The 22,117-nt window shown below is 43.6% G+C and overlaps 1 protein-coding gene across 5 annotated transcripts in view; it reads left to right on the top strand.

Annotated features, from left to right (window-relative positions):
• LOC121306847 (rhotekin-like) overlaps positions 1-22,117 on the top strand; it is a 131,888-nt gene that overhangs the window by 42,838 nt on the left and 66,933 nt on the right. Inside the window, exon 1 of one of the 5 annotated variants that reach the window (XM_041238809.1) lies at positions 7,739-8,272. The exons of the other annotated variants lie outside the window; for them this stretch is intronic. Coding sequence (XP_041094743.1) covers positions 8,249-8,272 — 24 coding nt within the window. The 5' untranslated portion in view covers positions 7,739-8,248. Of the gene's footprint in view, positions 1-7,738; positions 8,273-22,117 lie in introns of those variants that run through there. 5 annotated transcript variants of the gene reach the window in all.

Consider the following 22,117-nt stretch of genomic DNA (forward strand, 5'->3'; position numbering starts at 1 on the left):
TAGAGCAGTGAATATGTTTTATGAGCAGTAAGTTCCTTGTCCTTTCAGCGCCCTCATTAATACCGTGCCTGTGGAATAGTTAAGTGATCTGTTTTAAGGTTATAGGTTTTACTATGTCTTGCTGTGCTTCACAATGCTTACCTATGTTTTACCATGCTTTCACTGTGCTTTATTACACAGATGCTTTTATTATGGGAAGCTTTCATAAGGAGTCTCTTTTTTTTTTTTTTTTTTTTTTTTTTGTAGTTCATTGATTCAATGATTGTTCATTTTGTGTCATTACAGAGGTGTGTGTGTGTGTGTGTGTGTATCTTGATCCCTGACCTAAAACACTGCTGTGCATAGCTACAGTACTATATAGCAATACAATTTATATACATGTGTATATATTGTGCCATTACCAGAAGCTGAATTACTGCGTGTAACAGGGGTGTTGTGTTACTGTGTGGGTATCCGCTGAGAGAGTATTGAAGCGCTGCTCTGGCGTCCAGGTCTTATTAACACAGGCAGGCAGGTGCAGTGGTTGGTGGCTGCCACTAGGGGGTATCAGCAGTGGTGTCCTGTGCGGAAGGAAATACACACGTGTGTACATAATTACAAAATCTAAATGGCAGTGGCCAAAATAGTTAGAAAACAAAAGGTGGCCAAGCACTGCTCCAAGAACATAAGAAAGTTTACAAACGAGAGGAGGCCATTCGGCCCATCTTGCTCGTTTGGTTGTTAGTAGCTTATTGATCCCAAAATCTCATCAAGCAGCTTCTTGAAGGATCCCAGGGTGTCAGCTTCAACAACATTACTGGGGAGTTGATTCCAGACCCTCACAATTCTCTGTGTAAAAAAGTGTCTCCTATTTTCTGTTCTGAATGCCCCTTTTTCTAAACTCCATTTGTGACCCCTGGTCCTTGTTTCTTTTTTCAGGCTGAAAAAGTCCCTTGGGTCGACACTGTCAATACCTTTTAGAATTTTGAATGCTTGAATTAGGTCGCCACGTAGTCTTCTTTGTTCAAGACTGAACAGATTCAATTCTTTTAGCCTGTCTGCATATGACATGCCTTTTAAGCCCGGAATAATTCTGGTCGCTCTTCTTTGCACTCTTTCTAGAGCAGCAATATCTTTTTTATAGCGAGGTGACCAGAACTGAACACAATATTCAAGATGAGGTCTTACTAGTGCATTGTACAGTTTTAACATTACTTCCCTTGATTTAAATTCAACACTTTTCACAATGTATCCGAGCATCTTGTTAGCCTTTTTTATAGCTTCCCCACATTGTCTAGATGAAGACATTTCTGAGTCAACAAAAACTCCTAGGTCTTTTTCATAGATTCCTTCTCCAATTTCAATATCTCCCATATGATATTTATAATGTACATTTTTATTTCCTGCGTGCAGTACCTTACACTTTTCTCTATTAAATGTCATTTGCCATGTGTCTGCCCAGTTCTGAATCTTGTCTAGATCATTTTGAATGACCTTTGCTGCTGCAACAGTGTTTGCCACTCCTCCTACTTTTGTGTCATCTGCAAATTTAACAAGTTTGCTTACTATACCAGAATCTAAATCATTAATGTAGATTAGGAATAGCAGAGGACCTAATACTGATCCCTGTGGTACACCGCTGGTTACCACACTCCATTCTGAGATTTTTCCTCTAATCAGTACTTTGTTTTCTACATGTTAACAAACAAAACAAATTTAAGAGGGATTCAGACCCCCTAAACTAACCCCTACCCAAAAGGCGTGTGATCAGCATTCATTTGATCAATTATGGGTAGTCAATGGACACCTGACCACCTGCTGCACATAACATTTCAACCAGACAGGGAGGGGAGTCAAATCTCCCAGCCTTGCCATGTCTACTCAAACAAAAAGACATTGTATTCACAAACCACCACCACTACACACTATTCACTGTTCCTCAGCCCTGCCACATTCCCTTTACACAGAAGTGTGGTCTGCAGCAGCTGGACACAGCATTGCTTCTGATGTTGAGTCCAGGCACTGTACAGCTCCAGGGATCAGTTCAGGTGTTTGTGGAGACTGTTTTACATATTTATACATCACATCATTACAGGCTAACTGGTAATTGTTGTAGCATTGGAGAGTTGTGTTTGTTTATTATAATGTGTGTGTGTGTGTGTGTGCACGTTTTTTTTTGTGTGTGTTTTATTTTTCCCCTTAGCATAACTAATAATATATACTGTGTGTAAGAAATCAATTGTAATAATCACTTCTGGAGAGTGAGGTCTCTTTCTGACTGTACGATAAGATCATTGACTCTGGATTGAATTTATAGACACTTCACAGTCGCGCTGCAGTCCTAAATCCATTAGCCCATTCCCTGATTAACCCTCATTCTTCCTAAAGAGAGACAGACTGAGTGTAATTTCTGAAAGTGCATTACCCAGAGTCCTGGCTAATCACCAACCAGGGGATAATTTGGATTTACCAGCAGTAGAGAGCCAATCAACAAACTGAGCTGTGCAGTTTCAGCAGGAGCACACAGAGGAGCTGAACAGATCCATCTCCTCACAATATAAACACCAGGCTAGAAGGATATTAATACAGCTGGTTACTGCAGGATTAAGGGGCTTGTATCAAACCTCCATCTAGGGCTGTAGTCTACTGGTGGGCATAAACAATCTAGAAGCCAGGATGGAAATAAGCCTCCCATTGCATAGCAGATTGATCTATTCCTGGTTTTACTGTGTTAAATAACACACACCTGAGCTTGTTACCTATACACTGTGGCTAATCAAGCTTGTAGTAAAACCTGAAGTTGGTGAAACTGCTATGCAGTAGGAGTCTTAGTTGCATCTCTGAGAAGTGAATAATGGCAAGAAGCATATTTAGTGTATTTTAGGGAGGAGAGGTTATAACATAAACCTAGACATTAATTTGGACCAAGACCTAAGTAACCCTTCAATACATCTCTTCCAGGAGAGGTTGCTTACTGTGTAAGGATTGCTGCTGTTTCTGTGATACCATCGCTGCTCATGTGCACACGGTGAAGAGGTTCATCTCCAGGACGAATTGCTTCATAAACTTTGACATCCTTGACACCCTACACATATAGTAAGATAGGAGCCTGGACCGCTCATCCTATACATGTGGTAAAATAGGAACCTGGACTGTTCACGCCAGTTAAGTCTAGACTGTGTCTGGAAGGACACCTAGCTTAGATTGAAGCACGGCTGCTGACTTACATTTCCAGTCTTTGCCAGTCTCTCTGCTGTTCTGCTGTGATTCGACTCTCTGGGCTCAGCCTGATGAATCCTGGAGAGGAAGTCTCTCTGTCCCACTGTGGACGCAAGCTTGGTAAATCCTGTGCCCCATGATCTGGCCCCCATCCAGCTGCCAAGCTGCTAGCTGGACACGGTACAGTACAAGCCTGCCTTTGTGAGATTAGCGCTCTGCAGAGAATATTCAATCAAAGCAGCACAGCCGTTTTGTTCTCGCCTCTCACTGACACGCAGATCCGTTCTGCTGTCAGCCTCTGCCCTGCAGGATGAATGCCCCACTGTGGGGGATGAACTTCACCCCAGACTGCGGCTCAGGGTGTATTCGTGGAAAGGACCGTCCTGTTTATGGTCCCCTTCTCCTAGCTTGGATTGGATCCTCTAGACTCCCTGCTTGTTGTTTATTGAGTTCAAGCCACAGTCACATTCATAGGCCCCGCTCTGTGTTTGACATTCTGACAAATCGAAGGCAAACATGTTGGTTTTGACCTCTCAAACCAGTTCCCCTTTCCAGGCAACGGGTTAGTAGAGCAGGCACTGTGCATATGTGCATGTTTAGAACATGCCACACATCTATTTTATACCTGTTCAATTGTGATGAGACTTGTTAGACAGTCAGCAATATATCTGCTCTGAATCTCAATGCTTTTATGTGATGACATAACATTTCAGTTTAAACCAGTCATGTCAACATTGCTTGATCAGTCAGGTTGTCTGTCAGTTTGTACTTTAATTTTATAATGTCACAAATTGCACACAGACTGTCCTCGCGGGGAAGGCTTTGTGCTCCACAGTTTTTGTGTGAGGCAGCGCTCTTTGTCTCCTGTGTGTGTTTGTTTACCTGCACAGGCGGCACTCGCCCAGGATCTTCTCAGACAGTGCAGGTGTGTTTGAACACTGGCTCTCGTCTTTCACAGGCTGCCTCACTCTATGGGGCTTGCGTGTGAAGCACAAGGCAGGGAGATGCCAACATTGTGTACCTGCTGTCTGGAGGCTGGGGCTGGTGCTAACCTTTTTCCTATAGTTTATTCACTGTGGTAAAACAAAGCCAGGAGATCCTGGGGTATATACTGGGTTTAATCCACTCTTTACTCTTATTGAAAGATGTTCATTTTATAATTTTGCTAAACTAGAATCTAATACTGTTAATAAGTAATATAATTCAAGGTCTAAGGCTTGAGTTCTCTCAAGTCGTTTGGCTCACATTGTGTAACTGTCACTAAATGAAAGAAAGACTGGAGTAAAGTCTTTGTAGATAGGCCCCACTGGATTTTATTAACTTCATTGCTCTATAAATGCTAGCTTTTAAAATCTACACTATAACCAGAGGGTCATATTTCCCATACCAATGCTTGTGAATAAACTCAGCATCCTGCTCGCTGGTCCTGCTTTGGTGGTACTCAGTGGATTTCTTTTAAGCCCCTTCTGGCTATTTGTATTTCTTCTTTGGTTTAGCGAGTGCTGAAATTCGCCCTTGTTGCCCCCTGTGCACGGTGTACGTAGGTTCACACGTCTCCCAGTTATTCCTGGATTGCAGCCTGTAATCTGATTAACCAGGGGGATATTTATTCTGCTGAGGACTGGGGTGAACCTGACTGATGATCGCTGCAGTGACCCGGGGACACAGTGAGGTTAGCTCTCCAGCTGCAGTCCCTGTCTCCTTTCTGGAGTGGCGCTTGTTTTACTTTAACAAATGTGTTCATTACCTTTCGCAGCACATTAGGCATAATCTGGTTTGTTCTTTTTTTTTTTTTTTTTTTTTCAGTTTGTTTGTATTGGTTTGGTTGTGTATTTGTATATGCAGTGTACATTTTGCATGACATGCCAATTTCTTTACTAGGTCTCCATCAAAAAAAAAAAAGATTTTTCTGCTTAAATAAAGGCAAGTAAGATCTCATTCAATGCAATACAAGGCTCTGTGGATAGTGGCTTGTTACTCTGCGGAGTCCACCAGGAAGGTGGAGCTGCCTCCCATATCAACGTGATAGAAACACACGCTAAAGGTCTCCACACGTACCAGACACTTTCGCAGCGACGTGACCACACACACCAGATGAGACACAAGAGGAGATGCGACAGGTTTGAAAACTGCCAGATCTATACAACTGTTCAAAATTGCTTTTGGCAAAACTGAGTAAGACTGGTACATATTCATCAACATGTTGTGGAAATTATGAGTGTCTTCTCTGACAGTATTTCAACATGTATGGCAATAAATCATACACACCAGGCTTATCCAGGTCCTTCGAAAAGGACTCCCATATATTATCTCTCAAATATGTATCTTTATAATTGTGATGCCCTTCGTCATAAAGCTCTGGGTATTTTTTCAATGGAAAGTATTATTGTTTCCGCCTTCATTTTGGATGCTGCTTCACCCTGGTGGACCACATGCATTGAAGCTGTTCTCTTATTGCTCAGTGCCCTAGTTGACGCTCCTCAAATCGCATAAAATAGGATTCAATCCTGTTTATTTTGCGTCGCTCCAGTGCCTCCCTTGTGCTGCTCCTGCGTTGCCGGTCGTGTCTCCTGTGGTGTGAAAGATACTTCTCAGAAGTATAGGTTCTATTCATTTTGATGCATCACTGCACAGTTCCGCTTGTCGCACCGTGTCTGGTGGGTAGCAGCCTTAACCCTGCACCCAGTCCTGGGCTTCCCAACTCTCCTCAATGAAGTTTATTATTGCAATGCGCGTGACTGGGCCAGTAGTGTGAGCTTTCAGATGCCTGCTCGATCTGCTCTGAACCGACCGCACTTTTTTTCACAGACTGACTATGTCTCTCCTGAGTGCAGGTTTTCTATTAGGAGGTGTTCGTGCAGCTTTAGGGAACGAACAAGGTATTATCAGGGGTTCTTACTGTAATGTCTCAAACTCCTGGTCCCTGATCATTTCAGTAGTATTCTTCGTTGTTGGTAGTTCAGAAACCCAGGACCAATGTGCATTTGTAACCATGTGTCACTTGCTACAGTACACAGGCTGCTCCATCAACATGGACCTTAAACACAGAAATTGGTTTCTGTTGGAATGGGCATCGATGCGATTTCAGCGGCAATACTTTTAAAAGGCAACTGTTTTAAAGTGTATCATTACTGGATGCCATTTACAAACACTACAATAATAAACACAATGGACCGCTACACATTGCCGCCGCACACAGTAGCTGCAGTTGTTGTTCATGTGATCTCAGTAAGAAAGCCAGATTGATTACAGGTTTATATATAGTAAAAAAAAAAAAAAAAAAACTAAATTAAGACCAGTCAATTAGACTATTGTAGGATACAATAGAATTTGATATGTTTTAGCTATTTAGTATTTCCCTTAGGAATGGAAGTGCTAGTCAAGATCTGTGAAACCAGCCTGGTAAGGGCTTTGTTAGCCAGGACAGGTGTGAAACACACAGACAGTATAAAATCCAAGCTCACACTTGATATTGAATATACACTCAAGAACAAGGCTGTATTTGCAGGATTCCTCAGTGTCACTGGGTCAGCTGGGGGTCTCTTGCAATCCTATTGTATTTGCCTGCAGTGTAGCTCTGGTCTGTCTGCACACTGTGGTGCAGCTATGCTCTGGTAATGCTAGTAATTTTAATAATGCATCGTGATCTTCGCACAGCAGCAGCCCTGACTTTGGTCACGTGGATGTTAACCGTATGATCCAGTCTCTAATACCCCGACTGTAGGGACTGTTTTGGAATAGACACTGCAGGGCCAGTCACTTCAAACAGCTGCAGCTGGAATTCATTGGTACGGTTTTAGAACACAGTGTAATGGCATGAGAAACTCTCACTCTGATGCAGCCTGTCCTGGCTTTCAGAACTCCCCTTGTTTAGGTAAGTATTGACATGACCAGGTGCCAGCAGTCTGCTCTGAACTGACTGCCCTGCCCCCTGAACATTTCAATAACATATACGTTTTACTAGATAATAATAATAATAATAATAATAATAATAAATAATAATAATAATAATAATAAATACAGCATACAGGTATAGTATGTTTAGATTTACTATACACTGTCTATTTAAGTATACACAAGTATCTGTATTTATTTGACATGCAGTGAGTTCCTAGTGCACAGGTACATGTGTTACAGGGTAACTGTGTGTACCTTTTATACACTTAATATGCTTGTTCCATTCTCCCCCCAATATTGGAGTGTACTGCTCTTATTTCAGTGTTGACAGTATGTATGCATAGTGCGTGCGTGCATTGGCATTTCATGGATGGATGGATGCATGTGTGATTACAGCTGCAGTCAGTTCCATCTCTCCTCTCTCTCTCTCTCTCTTACACATATATTTCCCCCCCCCCCCCCCCCCCCCCCCCCCCTTTCCCCCCCCCCCCCCCCCCCCCCCCCCCCCCCCCCCCCCCCCCCCCCCCCCCCCCGATTCTCTGCTGCTATTGTTGGCTCAGCGATGATGTCATGTCTCATCTCTTCACGTTTGCTGTGGAAATTAGCAGATGTGAGAGTATAGGCTAGATATGACCGACTTGGGCAATCACTCACACCCTGTCTCTCTCTTTCATTGACTGGCCTGCCTTTCCACGTCTCTTTTCCTCTGTCTCACAGTCTGCAGGGACGGGTACTCAGGGGGTTTTTGTGGACTGCCCAGAGCTGTTTTTATTAATCCTTAACCTACGGCGCTGCTGCCTGACTCAGCACCGCAGTGTAGTCATTCCAGCGCCGGTGGGAGATTTCTGTACCTCGAAGCCAAAGCTGGCCATAATTCTGGCGCTAGTATTACTTATAACGTGCATAATAAAATATCATAGTGTCGTAATACTTGTATTGTGGAGGAATGAGCGCGATCAAATGACGAGACGTTGGCATACCGGTGTTTTTGCCGGAGTTGGGACCTGCGCTGGCACCGGGTAGGTGACCTACACAGCTGCTGATGCTGCTGTACCCCGCACCACGGGAGAAGGGGCGTTTTTAGATTGCAGCTCGAGTCGCAGACGGATTTGGGGAGTAGAACTTTGGGTGTTGTTTCTTCAGACCTGCAGAGATGAACAGCTGTAAAAGCAGTCGAGTAAGTGTCTTCACGTCCTCTTTTCTGTTTGTGTTGCTGTGTAATCATGCATTTAATATAAAACAGCAGAACAACGCGCGCGTCCTATTATTTTAGTGCAGCGGGTAGGATTTAGTTTCTTAACTTTTCCGATTGGATACCCGTTCATTTTGACAGCTGCTGCTATACTAGTACTGCTAATGTTATAACCATTAGAAAACTCGCCGCATACCCGATTCACAAGTGCGCGTTGATCGCGATGCGCTATAGTTTGCCAGCCACCTGTAATTTCTGAGGGCGAGTTCTGCTGTTATTTATGTGTTATAAAAACTCTCTGCTAGGGTCAGATTTATCGCCATTGTTTTGGTAAAAGTAAAATCAATCTGTTCATGTTACAACACTAGTACCAAACGCATAAGAGACACCAGAGTATTTCAGCTATTTAAATCTGATGCCTTGTATCAAACTCTTTCTGTGTTTGATATGGGTGCTTTTGTATAGGGCTAGTTTTTCATTCATGTTACCATATTGATAATGTCAGTTTATAATAAGACACATAAATGTAACATACAATACTATTGACACAAATAAAATCATTCAACAGTGCTGCTCCAAGCATTATATATATGAGAATTTAAAATTCCACAACAGATATGGAAATTAGACTCCTATTACATAGCAGTTGTATCTATTTCTGGATTTATTATGAGTTCAATAAGATACACTTGAGCTTGTTATCAATAAACTGTGGATAAGCAAGCTGGTAGTAAAACCTGGAATGGGTGAAACTGCTATGCAATAGGAGTCTTACTGTATTTCCATCCTTGCCCAACCAAATCCGCCACGGCACTCCCAAATACATATATCTATCTCTGAGAGCTGGTGCAGATGCTGCCCTGAGCTGAGCTGTTTCCCAATGTTGTGGGATTCCTTGCAACATTTCCAGCTGATAGCCAGCTAATTGGTTTAATGACCATTTATTGCAACTGGGTTTATTGCAACTGAAATAGTACCCAACCCAGGTCAGGTCTGAAATTCTGGACAAGTATGTTTGTAACCCTGTAGGACTGTAAGAACGGTTTAAACTGCTGAAGCTGTGTTCTGCATGATTGAATGTCCCTGGTACTTCGACACAAGACGTACTAACTTACAGGGACCATGACTTGCACCACCCCCCCCCCCCCCCCCCCCCCCCCCCCCCCCCCCCCCCCCCCCGAAGCAGGGACTGATGCAGAGAGTACACTAGCTCGGTAGGTTTGAAAGAGAGGCTAGGGTAGGTTTGAAAGGGAGGCTTGCTGTTATGCTTCTTTAAATGCACAAGACGACTGGTTAGTCTGTATCACTTCAATCCCGGTGCTTAGTGTATAATAGCGCTAATCAATGAACCAGCAGATTTAACCAGCAGGAGACTGTAATTTCATTGCAGAATGATTAGCTTAGTGTCAGCTACCAATATCTAGAGGACCCCTAATCCAATGGTGATGAAACTTGCTTTAAACATTCTTTACATCAAGTTGGTACAGAAATCAGGGGATAAATAAAGGAACCTGTTGGTACGTATTTTTACAAAAACTTGGTGACTTTTTTGTGATACAGCACAGCCATTGTCTGCTGTGCAGTGGTACAAACCTGTAATCTGTAGTATATTGTGCTTTTGCTGGTATGCCTGTTTTATTTTTTATTTTTTTACCAGTAAGTTCTGAGAGTGGACTCTTGAGTCTGATCTAAGCTAAGCCACCATGCCAGCACTGCTGTGTGATCCTGCTGTGAAATGTACAGCGAAATCCGCTCGGTGGGACAGTTCTCCCAAGACGTGGAAAGAAAGATATACAATGAAAGCATTGGAGCTGGAGTTTGCAACAAATCGCATGCTTTGTGGAACGAGGCTGCTGTAAGCAGAAAGACTGACTCAGCTTAGGAACAATCCTGCTTTAAAAGCACATTCTGTTTAGCGCAAGGCTGCAAAGCATGTAATGCTAGTTATAGAAGCCTGGTGACACCTACTCATCCATTACACCATGAGGTTTCTGCTTGTTTTCTGCATGGGGAGGGGTAGTGGTCGAGTGGCATACTCAGCTATGTGAGTTCATGGGCCAGAGCATTTGACACCAAGGGCGCCGATGTATAAATGAGCTGTTTGCTTTGAAGTTTCAAACCAGGGAAGTGTAGAGGTATGGAGATGCTCGTGATGGAGGCACCCTTCTGTAGTCTCTTGCGCCATTTTTGCATTCCACGCTGTAGAATTTAAATAGTTTTGCTTTACATGCACAAAGCAAAATATTGAATTTCTGTACGAAAGTCCTGTGAAAGCTGGTTTCGTACTCAAACTAATTGGATTCAGTGAACTAATGCATTTTGTATCACTTTTCTAATTCTTGCTAAAAGGGTTCTGTGCAGGACTGTGAGGATTTCTCCACCGAATCCTGAAAATCTGGAGTCAGAATTGAACATGCATATAGTGTAAACAAGATGACTCTCCCTCCAGCAGCCCATCCAACCTTGGGGGAAAATGGACCAAGATCCACTGGAATTCATTGCCCACAAACAGCAAAAGATGTAATATTATATGCATTCACAGACGCCTATAGGAGTAATGCGTGTATTGAGTAACAATCATTTAAAACAGCCGTATGTCTCATAGAAGGGATGTTAAACATCTTTAGGACACTGCAGCAGGGTAACAGTGTAATGTGTGTGTGTGCTGTGATTTAGCAAGGTCTTTATGCCAACGGTCTATGAAAATCAATCTGTTTTGGTCACTGAGAGCCTCCCCTGGTAAAGGCACGGCTGCATGGTGTGCAGGGGGAGTCTTACAGTTAGGGGAGCAAGGTCGTTAATTTGTTGATTCCACAGGGAGCTGGTTAGGGAGTCAGTATCGGCCATGCATTCACAGACTGCTATAGGAATAATGCACATATTGATTAACAATTGTTTTAAATGTCAGTATAATTCATAGAAGGGGTGTTACCCATATTTTGGGTACTGCAGTAGGGTGAGAGTTTAATTGCAGAATTTACAGCCCGTTCCTGTTTGGAGACAGTGTGGTCCAGTGATTAAAGACCAGGGCTTGTAACCAGAAGGTCACCAGTTCAAATCACTGTGTGACCCTGAGCAAATCACTTCTCCTTGTGCTCCATCCTGTGGATGAGATGTTAAATCATTGTCCTATTGTAAGTGATTCTCCATATAATGCACAATTCACATCCTACCTCTGTAAAGTGCTTTGTGACTATGAAAGGCACTATATAAAAAAAAATATATTATTATTATTATTATTATTATTATTATCATGGACTGAGTAACCCCACTGTGCGCACCCTACTGGCCAGGCGCACAGCGAACTCATCCACAGCCTGGCTTGTGGGTGTAAAGAGGCTATTAACCTGGGGAACAGTATCAGAGATGCCCACAGACCTTCAGTCATGTCTGTTTTATAGAACATAAGAACATAAGAAAGTTTACAGACGAGAGGAGGCCATTCGGCCCATCTTGCTCGTTTGGTTGTTAGTAGCTTATTGATCCCAAAGTCTCATCAAGCAGCTTCTTGAAGGATCCCAGGGTGTCAGCTTCAACAACATTACTGGGGAGTTGATTCCAGACCCTCACAATTCTCTGTGTAAAAAAGTGCCTCCTATTTTCTGTTCTGAATGCCCCTTTGTCTAAACTCCATTTGTGACCCCTGGTCCTTGTTTCTTTTTTCAGGCTGAAAAAGTCCCTTGGGTCGACACTGTCAATACCTTTTAGAATTTTGAATGCTTGAATTAGGTCGCCACATAGTCTTCTTTGTTCAAGACTGAACAGATTCAATTCTTTTAGCCTGTCTGCATATGACATGCCTTTTAAGCCCGGAATAATTCTGGTCGCTCTTCTTTGCACTCTTTCCAGAGCAGCAATATCTTTTTTATAGCGAGGTGACCAGAACTGCACACAATATTCAAGATGAGGTCTTACTAGTGCATTATACAGTTTTAACATTACTTCCCTTGATTTAAATTCAACACTTTTCACAATGTATCCGAGCATCTTGTTAGCCTTTTTTATAGCTTCCCCACGTTGTCTAGATGAAGACATTTCTGAGTCAACAAAAACTCCTAGGTCTTTTTCATAGATTCCTTCTCCAATTTCAGTATCTCCCATATGATATTTATAATGTACATTTTTATTTCCTGCGTGCAGTACTGTACACTTTTCTCTATTAAATGTCATTTGCCATGTGTCTGCCCAGTTCTGAATCTTGTCTAGATCATTTTGAATGACCTTTGCTGCTGCAACAGTGTTTTCCACTCCTCCTACTTTTGTGTCGTCTGCAAATTTAACAAGTTTAATACACCAGCACTGGCACCTGACCTTTAATTGTGTGTTTGCAGCCGCAGTGGGGGCTGCATCACTGGCATACTTGTTTTACATGGCACAGCAGGACACAGTACAGCTATATTCAACTATTCACATAAACTAAAATGTAATTGACATCTAAAATGGGAAATTGTGTTAAATTATCATTGTCTTGAGCCTGATCTAACATAAGCTAAACCACAACGGCACCACTGCCATCTGGTCTCACTGGGAAATGTACAACTAAATCCGCCCAGTCAGTGGTTTGACAATACTGGAAAACTCTTTTGATTCTCTGCAATGCAAACTTGGGCTGCAGCAAAAGAAACCGACATCTCCCTGACTCCCTTCCTGCAGAGGCACCCAGCCTGCCTCCTGACATAATGAGATTTATCAAAGTGTCTTTTTCAGCAAGAGGATTACTCCAGACTTTCTGATCAGCTGCTGGCATTTAAATGTCAGGTTGAAAAGGTTGAACATGAAACGGAAGCCGAGGAAAAAAAGCAATCTGGAAATGTGACTGGATCATTCCATCCGAGAAAGGAAATGCTGCTGCTGAGTTGTTTGAAATAATTGTTTCTCGATTTATTGGACTAGGAATTAGTTTGTTTGTTCATTAGGGGCCTTGATGACTAGCATAATGCTGGCGTTGAGATGTGACAGACTGTAAAGGCACTGCACAGGGCGTACAGTATTAATCAAGGAATCTGGCTTGAATGCAATAATATTTGTGTTTTTAAATACATTGTACATGTAAATACTGTTTGTAAAATGTGTATGATTTAGTTGAAAAAAAAAGAAAAACTGGATTCACTCCCCCTTTTGAAAACTATAAACATGCTTAGCTTTTGAATTGAACTGTAATGTCCTGTTCTGCTCAGTAATGTTATGTTATCTATGTAAGTAGTTTGCAAAAACATGATGAGATTTTCTTTGTTTCTGAGCCTTCATGTCATGGTCCAGTGTATTCGGGTGCTTCCTCCTGTAGCTCCCTCAGATTGTAACCTGGTTGTGCAGCTCACATTCCTACACCCTGTTCTGCTCTTCTTCCATAGAGCCAGATTCTCTGAAAAACTTTCACTGAGCAAATCGATATTGTGTGAGTGGTTAATAATGAAATCGATTCACCTTGAAATCCGCGTTGAGACCGACTGTCTCTTACAGGCAGGCACAATCTATCAGAGATAAAAAAAATAAAAAAAAACATCTAAGTAAAAAGATAAAGAAATATTGATTGCATTGCAGCCAAATGGAAATGCCTGTAAGAGGTGAGGTGTGTACGATTGAAGATTGAAAATTGGTGCAAAATCAAGCCAGTTACTGAGCTCACCATGGAGAGTGTAGCGTGGGACTGACATGATGTATTGATTTTTTTAATGAGGATTCCTACAGTGTATCGTTTATTATATTATTTCATTGTTACATACTATCAGAAACTAGACCTAGTGTACTACCTACTGTAAGGTAAACCCAGTGGACTGAATGGCCATCTTCCTCAGCTGGGGTAAAAGCGCAGGGGAGCCATCTTTAATATTTCATTAAAATACAATGATAACTGAAGAACTCCTCCATCTCGTTGTCGAGGATGACCTACAGCTCTGAAGAGACTTGGCAGTCCATCTCCTGTGTGTTCTGCCAGTGATCACAGCCTTCATGTTCAATGCTGTGTGTTTATTTTTGCATGGTATTTTTGCAGTTTTAGCAGTCTTAGCCAAACATGTCAGTGGCGAAGTAGGGTTGTAACGATTCATTGTGCAGGGATGGAAATACGACTTCCATTGCAGTGCAGTTTGATCCGTTCCAGGTTTTACTTTGTTTATTAAGACACATCTGAGCTTGTTACTTATGCGTTGTGACTAATCAAGCTTGTGTTAAAATCTGGAATGAGTGAAACTGCTATGCAATAGGAGTCTTACTGGTGAACCGGGATACTTTCTTTACATGATATAATGCATCATCACATCATTGTATATGATCAAAAGCACGTCATACAGTCTCTACCAAAGCGGTTCATTAATGATAATGTTGTTACACATAATACAGAGCTACAAGATAACTGAGTCAACTGGAAATCTGAACACCATCAAGCAAGGAGGATGCAGCAAGGGAAGGCCTTTCTCTATCAGGCTAGAAGCAGCATTCCTCACTGTAGGAAGCTAGGAATGATCATATTAAGTGATTTGCATAGTTATTGTTTCATTTTCACAGCACAATAGACCCCTGAAATTCCTGGGGGAGCTTTATAGACAGTCCATATAAAGACAGAACAGGCAACAAAATCGCCTGGGCTGTTTTCAGAGATACTTTGTTGACATGTTAAAGCACAAAGGTTTCTGTTATCTTTTCCATTTTGCATATTTTTCCTTTGCAGTGTTCCACACGGACAGTCTGTAACAACCTAGTCTCGGTACAAACAACAAAATAGTGAAGTAATGCCCGGGTAGCAGTAGCTAGATCTGTCTAAACTCTGCAGCACGTACAGTACAGGCATGAGCACAGGGTGCAGCTCACCAGGTGCTGAATTGTCAAATAAATGTGTAAACTGTTGCATTTCCCATTGGGGACTATTGGCTTGGTTTAATGATATCATGGACTGTGAATATGCTCTATAGTCTTCTCTTAAGATTGTTCCTGCCCTTATCAGGGCTGTCATTGATAAGAGAAGAAAGATGTACTGCAGAGCTGTTTGTGTTGTCTCGCGGCAATGCTGCTCCGGATCATCTTTACTGTGATTTGCTGCTCCGGATCATCTTTACTGTGATTTGCTGCTCCGGAGCATCTTTACTGTGATTTGCTGTTACGTCACTAGAGGGGCGTGGCTTTAAAAACTACAGCAATGGTTCCGTTTCACTGAATGCATTCGTGCACGCTGTGTTATTAAGAGGGACTGCTGCATTGCACTGTAATATTTTGCTTGTATGAACAAATGAAAAATGACAACTAGTCTTTGGTGCTTTATTGAGAGGTTCAACCACACTCTTCTAAAACTATCCCTGCGTTGAATCTTTCTCAGGGTCAGCCACTGTAGCTTAGACACTGCCCTTCATTTGTGTGACTTGTTCATTAGCAGGCTGCGCTGGTTCTGCGCTGTGCTGTAGCTGTGCAGCACTGCTCTGCAGATGGAGCCTCTGCTGTGTTAGGGTTTACAGGTCTTACTGCACTCCTTGGTTTTATGTTTTGGAGAGCCTCTCGCTTGGATACTGTGCTGCAGCTGTGCAGCGCTGCTCTGCAGATGGAGCCTGTGCTGTGTTAGGGTTTACAGGTCTTACTGCACTCCTTGGTTTTATGTTTTGGAGAGCCTCTCGCTTGGATACTGTGCTGCAGCTGTGCAGCGCTGCTCTGCAGATGGAGCCTGTGCTGTGTTAGGGTTTACAGGTCTTACTGCACTCCTTGGTTTTATGTTTTGGAGAGCCTCTCGCTTGGATACTGTGCTGCAGCTGTGCAGCGCTGCTCTGCAGATGGAGCCTGTGCTGTGTTAGGGCTTACAGGTCTTGCTGCACTCCTTGGTTTTATGTTTTGGAGAGCCTCTCGCTTGGATACTGTGCTGCAGCTGTGCAGCGCTGCTCTGCAGATGGAGCCTGTGCTGTGTTAGGGTTTACAGGTCTTGCTGCACTCCTTGGTTTTATGTTTTGGAGAGCCTCTCGCTTGGATGCTGTGCTGCAGCTGTGCAGCGCTGCTCTGCAGATGGAGCCTGTGCTGTGTTAGGGTTTACAGGTCTTACTGCACTCCTTGGTCTTATGTTTTGGAGAGCCTCTCGCTTGGATACTGTGCTGCAGCTGTGCAGCGCTGCTCTGCAGATGGAGCCTGTGCTGTGTTAGGGCTTACAGGTCTTGCTGCACTCCTTGGTTTTATGTTTTGGAGAGCCTCTCGCTTGGATGCTGTGCTGCAGCTGTGCAGCGCTGCTCTGCAGATGGAGCCTGTGCTGTGTTAGGGTTTACAGGTCTTGCTGCACTCCTTGGTTTTATGTTTTGGAGAGCCTCTCGCTTGGATACTGTGCTGCAGCTGTGCAGCGCTGCTCTGCAGATGGAGCCTGTGCTGTGTTAGGGTTTACAGGTCTTGCTGCACTCCTTGGTTTTATGTTTTGGAGAGCCTCTCGCTTGGATACTGTGCTGCAGCTGTGCAGCGCTGCTCTGCAGATGGAGCCTGTGCTGTGTTAGGGCTTACAGGTCTTGCTGCACTCCTTGGTTTTATGTTTTGGAGAGCCTCTCGCTTGGATGCTGTGCTGCAGCTGTGCAGCGCTGCTCTGCAGATGGAGCCTGTGCTGTGTTAGGGTTTACAGGTCTTGCTGCACTCCTTGGTTTTATGTTTTGGAGAGCCTCTCGCTTGGATGCTGTGCTCCAGTTGGGTTTGATATAACCAGGGCAGGATAATTGCAGCATTCTCCAATTAATCTCGGCAAGGTAATCGGCATCGCATCAAGTTCAAGTGGCTTTTGTCTCTGTCTCATTCACGGCCCATCAAATTAGCCAGGTGTTTATCAAGCACCACTTACCTGGGTTTTAATAGTTAGTGCCAAGGACTGAGGCTTTTCAGATGTCTGTCTCGATATAGATTTCAATGGGTTATGTTGTACATGTGCTTGTAGTAATGTACAGTATTTCTTACCTGCTCAGTGTCCTATAGATACTGTATCTAAGCTGTATATTTTCCTTTCACTAACTCTCAGTTGCAGCAGGGGCAGAAATGAGAAACAGAAAAATTGTTTAAAAAGTTTTAGGAAATATTAGGATTTCCAGTGAATCTCTTGCAGAGTTACAGTAGTCTCTCGCTGTACAGCTACTTTACTGTGTAAGATTCTGCCGCCTGCCACAGAACAGAAAAGGCTGTGGTCAGCTTGGCTGCACTGCAGAATGGAGTGCAGCCAAGCTGACCACAGCCTGGCTGCACTGCAGAATGGAGTGGCTTTGAGCAGCTCATTAGCATCAGTGCTTTTTTCAGTGTACTTCAATGATCACAACACTGAGCAGCAGGGTAGAATGAAATGGAAACTGCTGGGCTGCAGTGTGGAAGGCAGTGGGTTTGAGTAGCTCAGTGGTTAGAGTGCTGGGCTGCAGTGTGGAAGGCAGTGGGTTTGAGTAGCTCAGTGGTTAGAGTGCTGGGCTGCAGTGTGGAAGGCAGTGGGTTTGAGTAGCTCAGTGGTTAGAGTGCTGGGCTGCAGTGTGGAAGGCAGTGGGTTTGAGTAGCTCAGTGGTTAGAGTGCTGGGCTGCAGTGTGGAAGGCAGTGGGTTTGAGTAGCTCAGTGGTTAGAGTGCTGGGCTGCAGTGTGGAAGGCAGTGGGTTTGAGTAGCTCAGTGGTTAGAGTGCTGGGCTGCAGTAGGGCAATGGGTTTGAGTAGCTCGGTGTAGAAGGCTATGTATTGGCACTCCTGTTATTTTTCATTCAGACACAAGCTCGAAGGACTCAGGCCTCCAAGGTCATGTGGTATTAGCCTGGAGGGGTAATTGTGTAAAGAGCACTGCACTGCGCTGAAGGGTTTAGTCCCGTTTCTCTGATTAACACAGATTTCTTGATCCTGGTTCAAACGCAGATAAACCCCCTGGATTAGTTGGCGCAAAGTAGTGCAGCACTTCCCAGACAGACTTTCACAGGATTCCTGCGCCTGGTGATTACAGATCAGCTCACTGGAAACCAAACTGCTGCGGCCAGACCAGCAGCCCACCACAATGATCATACCGGGCCGAAACCCTGACATCTACACCGTTTACTGTGGGGGGTTATTTACAGAAATACCGAAACCATGCCTGTGCAGTATTTAGTAGAACTGTGTTTGAACAGCAAAAATTACCATGTCTTTTTGGCAGGCTTCATCACAGGTATTTTACCTTAATTTAGAACAGAAAAAAAAGTTCTGCACAGCAGTGTGTTTTATTTGTGTTAAAGTGGGGTCAGGGTTCCAGTTCTGTTCATTCTTGTACTGTAAGCAAGTCGCTGATTGGCAGTTTTCTTATTGTTTGTTCTGGACTTGTTCTCTTTCCTATTTGTGATGCTTGCAGTGCTGTAATCCTGATTGAAGTGAAATCTGAAGCTGCTTTTCTCTTGAAGTAGGGTTCTGATTGATCAAGTGGTTACTGCTGTTACTCTTGCTGGAAGTTTGTAAGTTCTTTACTTTCTTTATTATTCGGTCTCAGATTGACTGTTTGTGCTTTACCGTTGAAACACACAGCTGTTTTGCCAGTGGAACAGGTTGCCATGAGAACAGTTGCCCTGGGATGACTTCATCGCTTGCCTGTCAATGTGGACCATTATCTCGAGCCAATACCACTTCACAGTGAGTCGTGGTTTGACCCGGGTCAGCTGTGGGTCACTGCTAAACAGTTTCCACTCGCTTCGTCTTCATCCCTGCAGCTATGAGACACTGCCACGCTAATTTGAGCCACACTGTGTGCAGCACAGCAGGGGGGCAGCTCACCCCCCCCACACACACACTCTGTCCACTGTGGTGTTGCGCATTGCTAGTTCAGTTTTAACTGGATAGTCACCCTTATAAAAGCTCACCCTGCTGTTTTTTGCATCGTCCTTACCAGTTTCCCCCCCATGCTTTTCCCATGGTTATACTGTACATTTACCATAACATTGTGCCATGTTCACTATTCTTGGCAATGCTTCAGTGTGCTTTATTACACTTTACTGTGCTTTTACTATGGAAACGTTTCTAAGGGCAGTACAGTGAGGCCAGGGACCTGCCAGGGCCAGTTTAACGCATCACTCTGGGTTGGGTTATCATTCTGCTGTTTGTTACTCTTTGGATAAGCAGAGAAAACTTAAAAGGCAGTATCACTGATTTCCACCACAGGAAAGAACACATGAACACTTGATCAGGTAAAAAGGCTTTGCTCTCACTTGCTCTAATGAGCTTTGAATGCTTCCTGCAAACCTCTAATCTCTGAAACTACAGTGTAGAGTAAGCATTGTATAATGGGAGAATTTCTCAAATAAAGACAAAAAGAGGGAAAGCTGTTCGAACCCTAGCAAAGCCAGCAGGTAGTTCATTTAAAGTTTAAGTAAGCAAGGTTAAGCACAGCAGTCATATTTTTTGTCATTTGATTAAACACAATACAGGGAGTTCTGCGATTTTTTTTCTTTCTGTGACAGTGCATACAGTAGATGACCTGAATTCCTTAATGTCTCGTGTGATTGACAGTATTTGCAGCCAGGTGCTCTGTTTCGCTCCGAGGGTAAATGTTTCATGCTTGAGCCGTGCAGTTTCTTGGCCATGTGTTTGAGTGACACTAGGAGAGACGATGGATATTAATTCTGGTGTACCCGACTGCCCTGACACACCTGCGTGCAGGCAGGCAGTGGGGAAGATGCCTGGAGCCAGTCAAGCAAGGGGGATTTCAGTCTCCCCATTAAAATGTAGTGGATAGCGAGCAGAGCCCTCAGTGACAGGTTTAAGTACTGTGTGACACAGATTAGACGGGAGAATCATTTTGTTTCCAGTAGCTAGAGGTGGCTGCGAAGCAACACGCTTAGCAGCAGAGGGGAGGGAGAAGGACTGGTTGGCGTGAAGGAATGTACTGTAATGTGGAATCGATTATGAAATTAGGATGAATATTACTTATTTATTAACAGCTGGGGTAATGCATTATTTGTATTACTGTCTCTGTTGTCTTAAAAATTATAAATTGTATAAATTGCAGCTGTTGTACAGCATGCATTATCGTAAAGCACTGCCGGCTTAATACTGTACTTTGTTGTTTTAGTGGAAGTAATTATTGTGACAGTTAACCTGCAGTGAAAGGGCTGTATGTCACATCAGTGTGAACCTGGTGACTGTGCATCTGTACAGTATGTCACATTTTGAGAACGGTCTAATCTGATTAATCAAGATGGAAATTGGACTTTCCCTAGTGCAGTTACAGTATCAGGGTGGGATAACAAGGGCTATTTTTGCTAACTGATTGACCATATCAGATTAAACTTTGCATAGTCTTGTGTCCAATTTTAAAAAGCTCCAGTCACCAGGTTATCCATGTGCTGTATGGAAATACATAAGAAACCCTCTTACCCACTGTTTACACCAGACTAAAGACTCTTTCCATGGGGTCGAGTCGCTGCTTTGTGCTGCTGCTAACCACCTGTGTTTGTCTATGTGTGGGGGTGCTCCCCCACTGCTACCCTCCCTATATAGCAGTCTCAAATGACAGCTCTGGTGGAGTCTGGAGTCGGAGCAATCTGCTTGTTTGCTATTAATACTTTTGAAGCTGCCCCTCCTTTTTCCCCTCTTCAAAGGGGTCGTGGTGATCTGGGGAGCAGATTCTCCATCCTGAATAACTTCTGTGCTTTCACAGCTTGTTTAAGCCTCTAATGCAGGAGGATTCCTGCCAGCTGGTTGTAGCGCTGCTCATCCTATTCTGTCTTCACAGTCCCAGATCCCTTTCCTTTCCTCGCGTTTGTCTGTGGAGTGGGGGAGGGCTGATGCAGCTGACTGATCAGGTCTGTCTGCTGGCTGGGCTCACGTAGTTGCTCATTTAGCCCAGCCAGTAGAGATCTTGCTGAAGAGCCAGTCCTGTGTGTCATGAGTTTGAACCCTGTCTCTTGAATCTCTTTTAGTTTATTTTTTGCTGCTAGTTTCCATTCTCTCCTGTTTTCTACCCAGTTCCTTTGAGCAATCAAGTGTCTTCACTTGAGCACACACTGTCTGGTAGAATTATTGCACATGTCCCTGCAACTCCTAACCAGGAGGGCAATGCAGCTCTAGCACCAACTCAGTCTTTCATTTTGACTCATGATTGCTACTATTGCATGCTGTACTGCCATTCTGTTATCAGCAGTATTCATTCAGATTGTGGAAATCATGTCCGGTCAATTCTTTCTTTATTAAGGACCTGGTGTGATGACTGCTTCCTATAGCCGTCATGTCACTCTGTCGGCAAAGAAGTTGCAACAGTGATTCCCTTCCAGTGTCTGTGCCGAGTAAAGATGTAGAATATTCCATTCAAAATTGAAATAAAGAACAGACAAGAGGAAGCTGGAGTAAGAGTGAGCAAGGTGGCATTCTGCAGTGCTTTCAACACACAACAGATACATACTTATCTAACTGTGCACACAAACACTCAGTATAAAACTGAAATAGTGTATGTATAGCAACATAGTCACATTCAGTACTTCAATGCAAACTTCCAGACAGATGCAGATACTGTACACTCTGCTCCTCACTCTCTAATATCTCACACATGCACAGTGGATCTCCATGGTAGCCCACTATGCCATGTGCAGGAAATTAGAACTGGGTGTTCTGGGGTAGAGCTGGGTTAACTCCACCCTGATCTGGGTCTCCATTCCTGGGACAGACTGTCTGTCAGTTTGCCTGGTTTAAAAAAAAAAAGGAGAAATGGCCACAGGGGAGTAGGATGAGATTCCCTCTCCTGGTTCTGTCACTCGAGAGGTGAGATGGGCACTGCCAGCAGTACAAACCTCTGCAGAAAGAGCATTTCAGATCCCCGGAGCATAGGACTGCATTTATAAGGATGTGAGGGGTTACCGAGGCTTTGAAACCACAGAAAAAATAAAAAACATATTTGAATTCCCACG

This window comes from Polyodon spathula, chromosome 2, assembly GCF_017654505.1.
Source record: "Polyodon spathula isolate WHYD16114869_AA chromosome 2, ASM1765450v1, whole genome shotgun sequence".
NCBI classification, from domain to species: Eukaryota; Metazoa; Chordata; class Actinopteri; order Acipenseriformes; family Polyodontidae; genus Polyodon; species Polyodon spathula.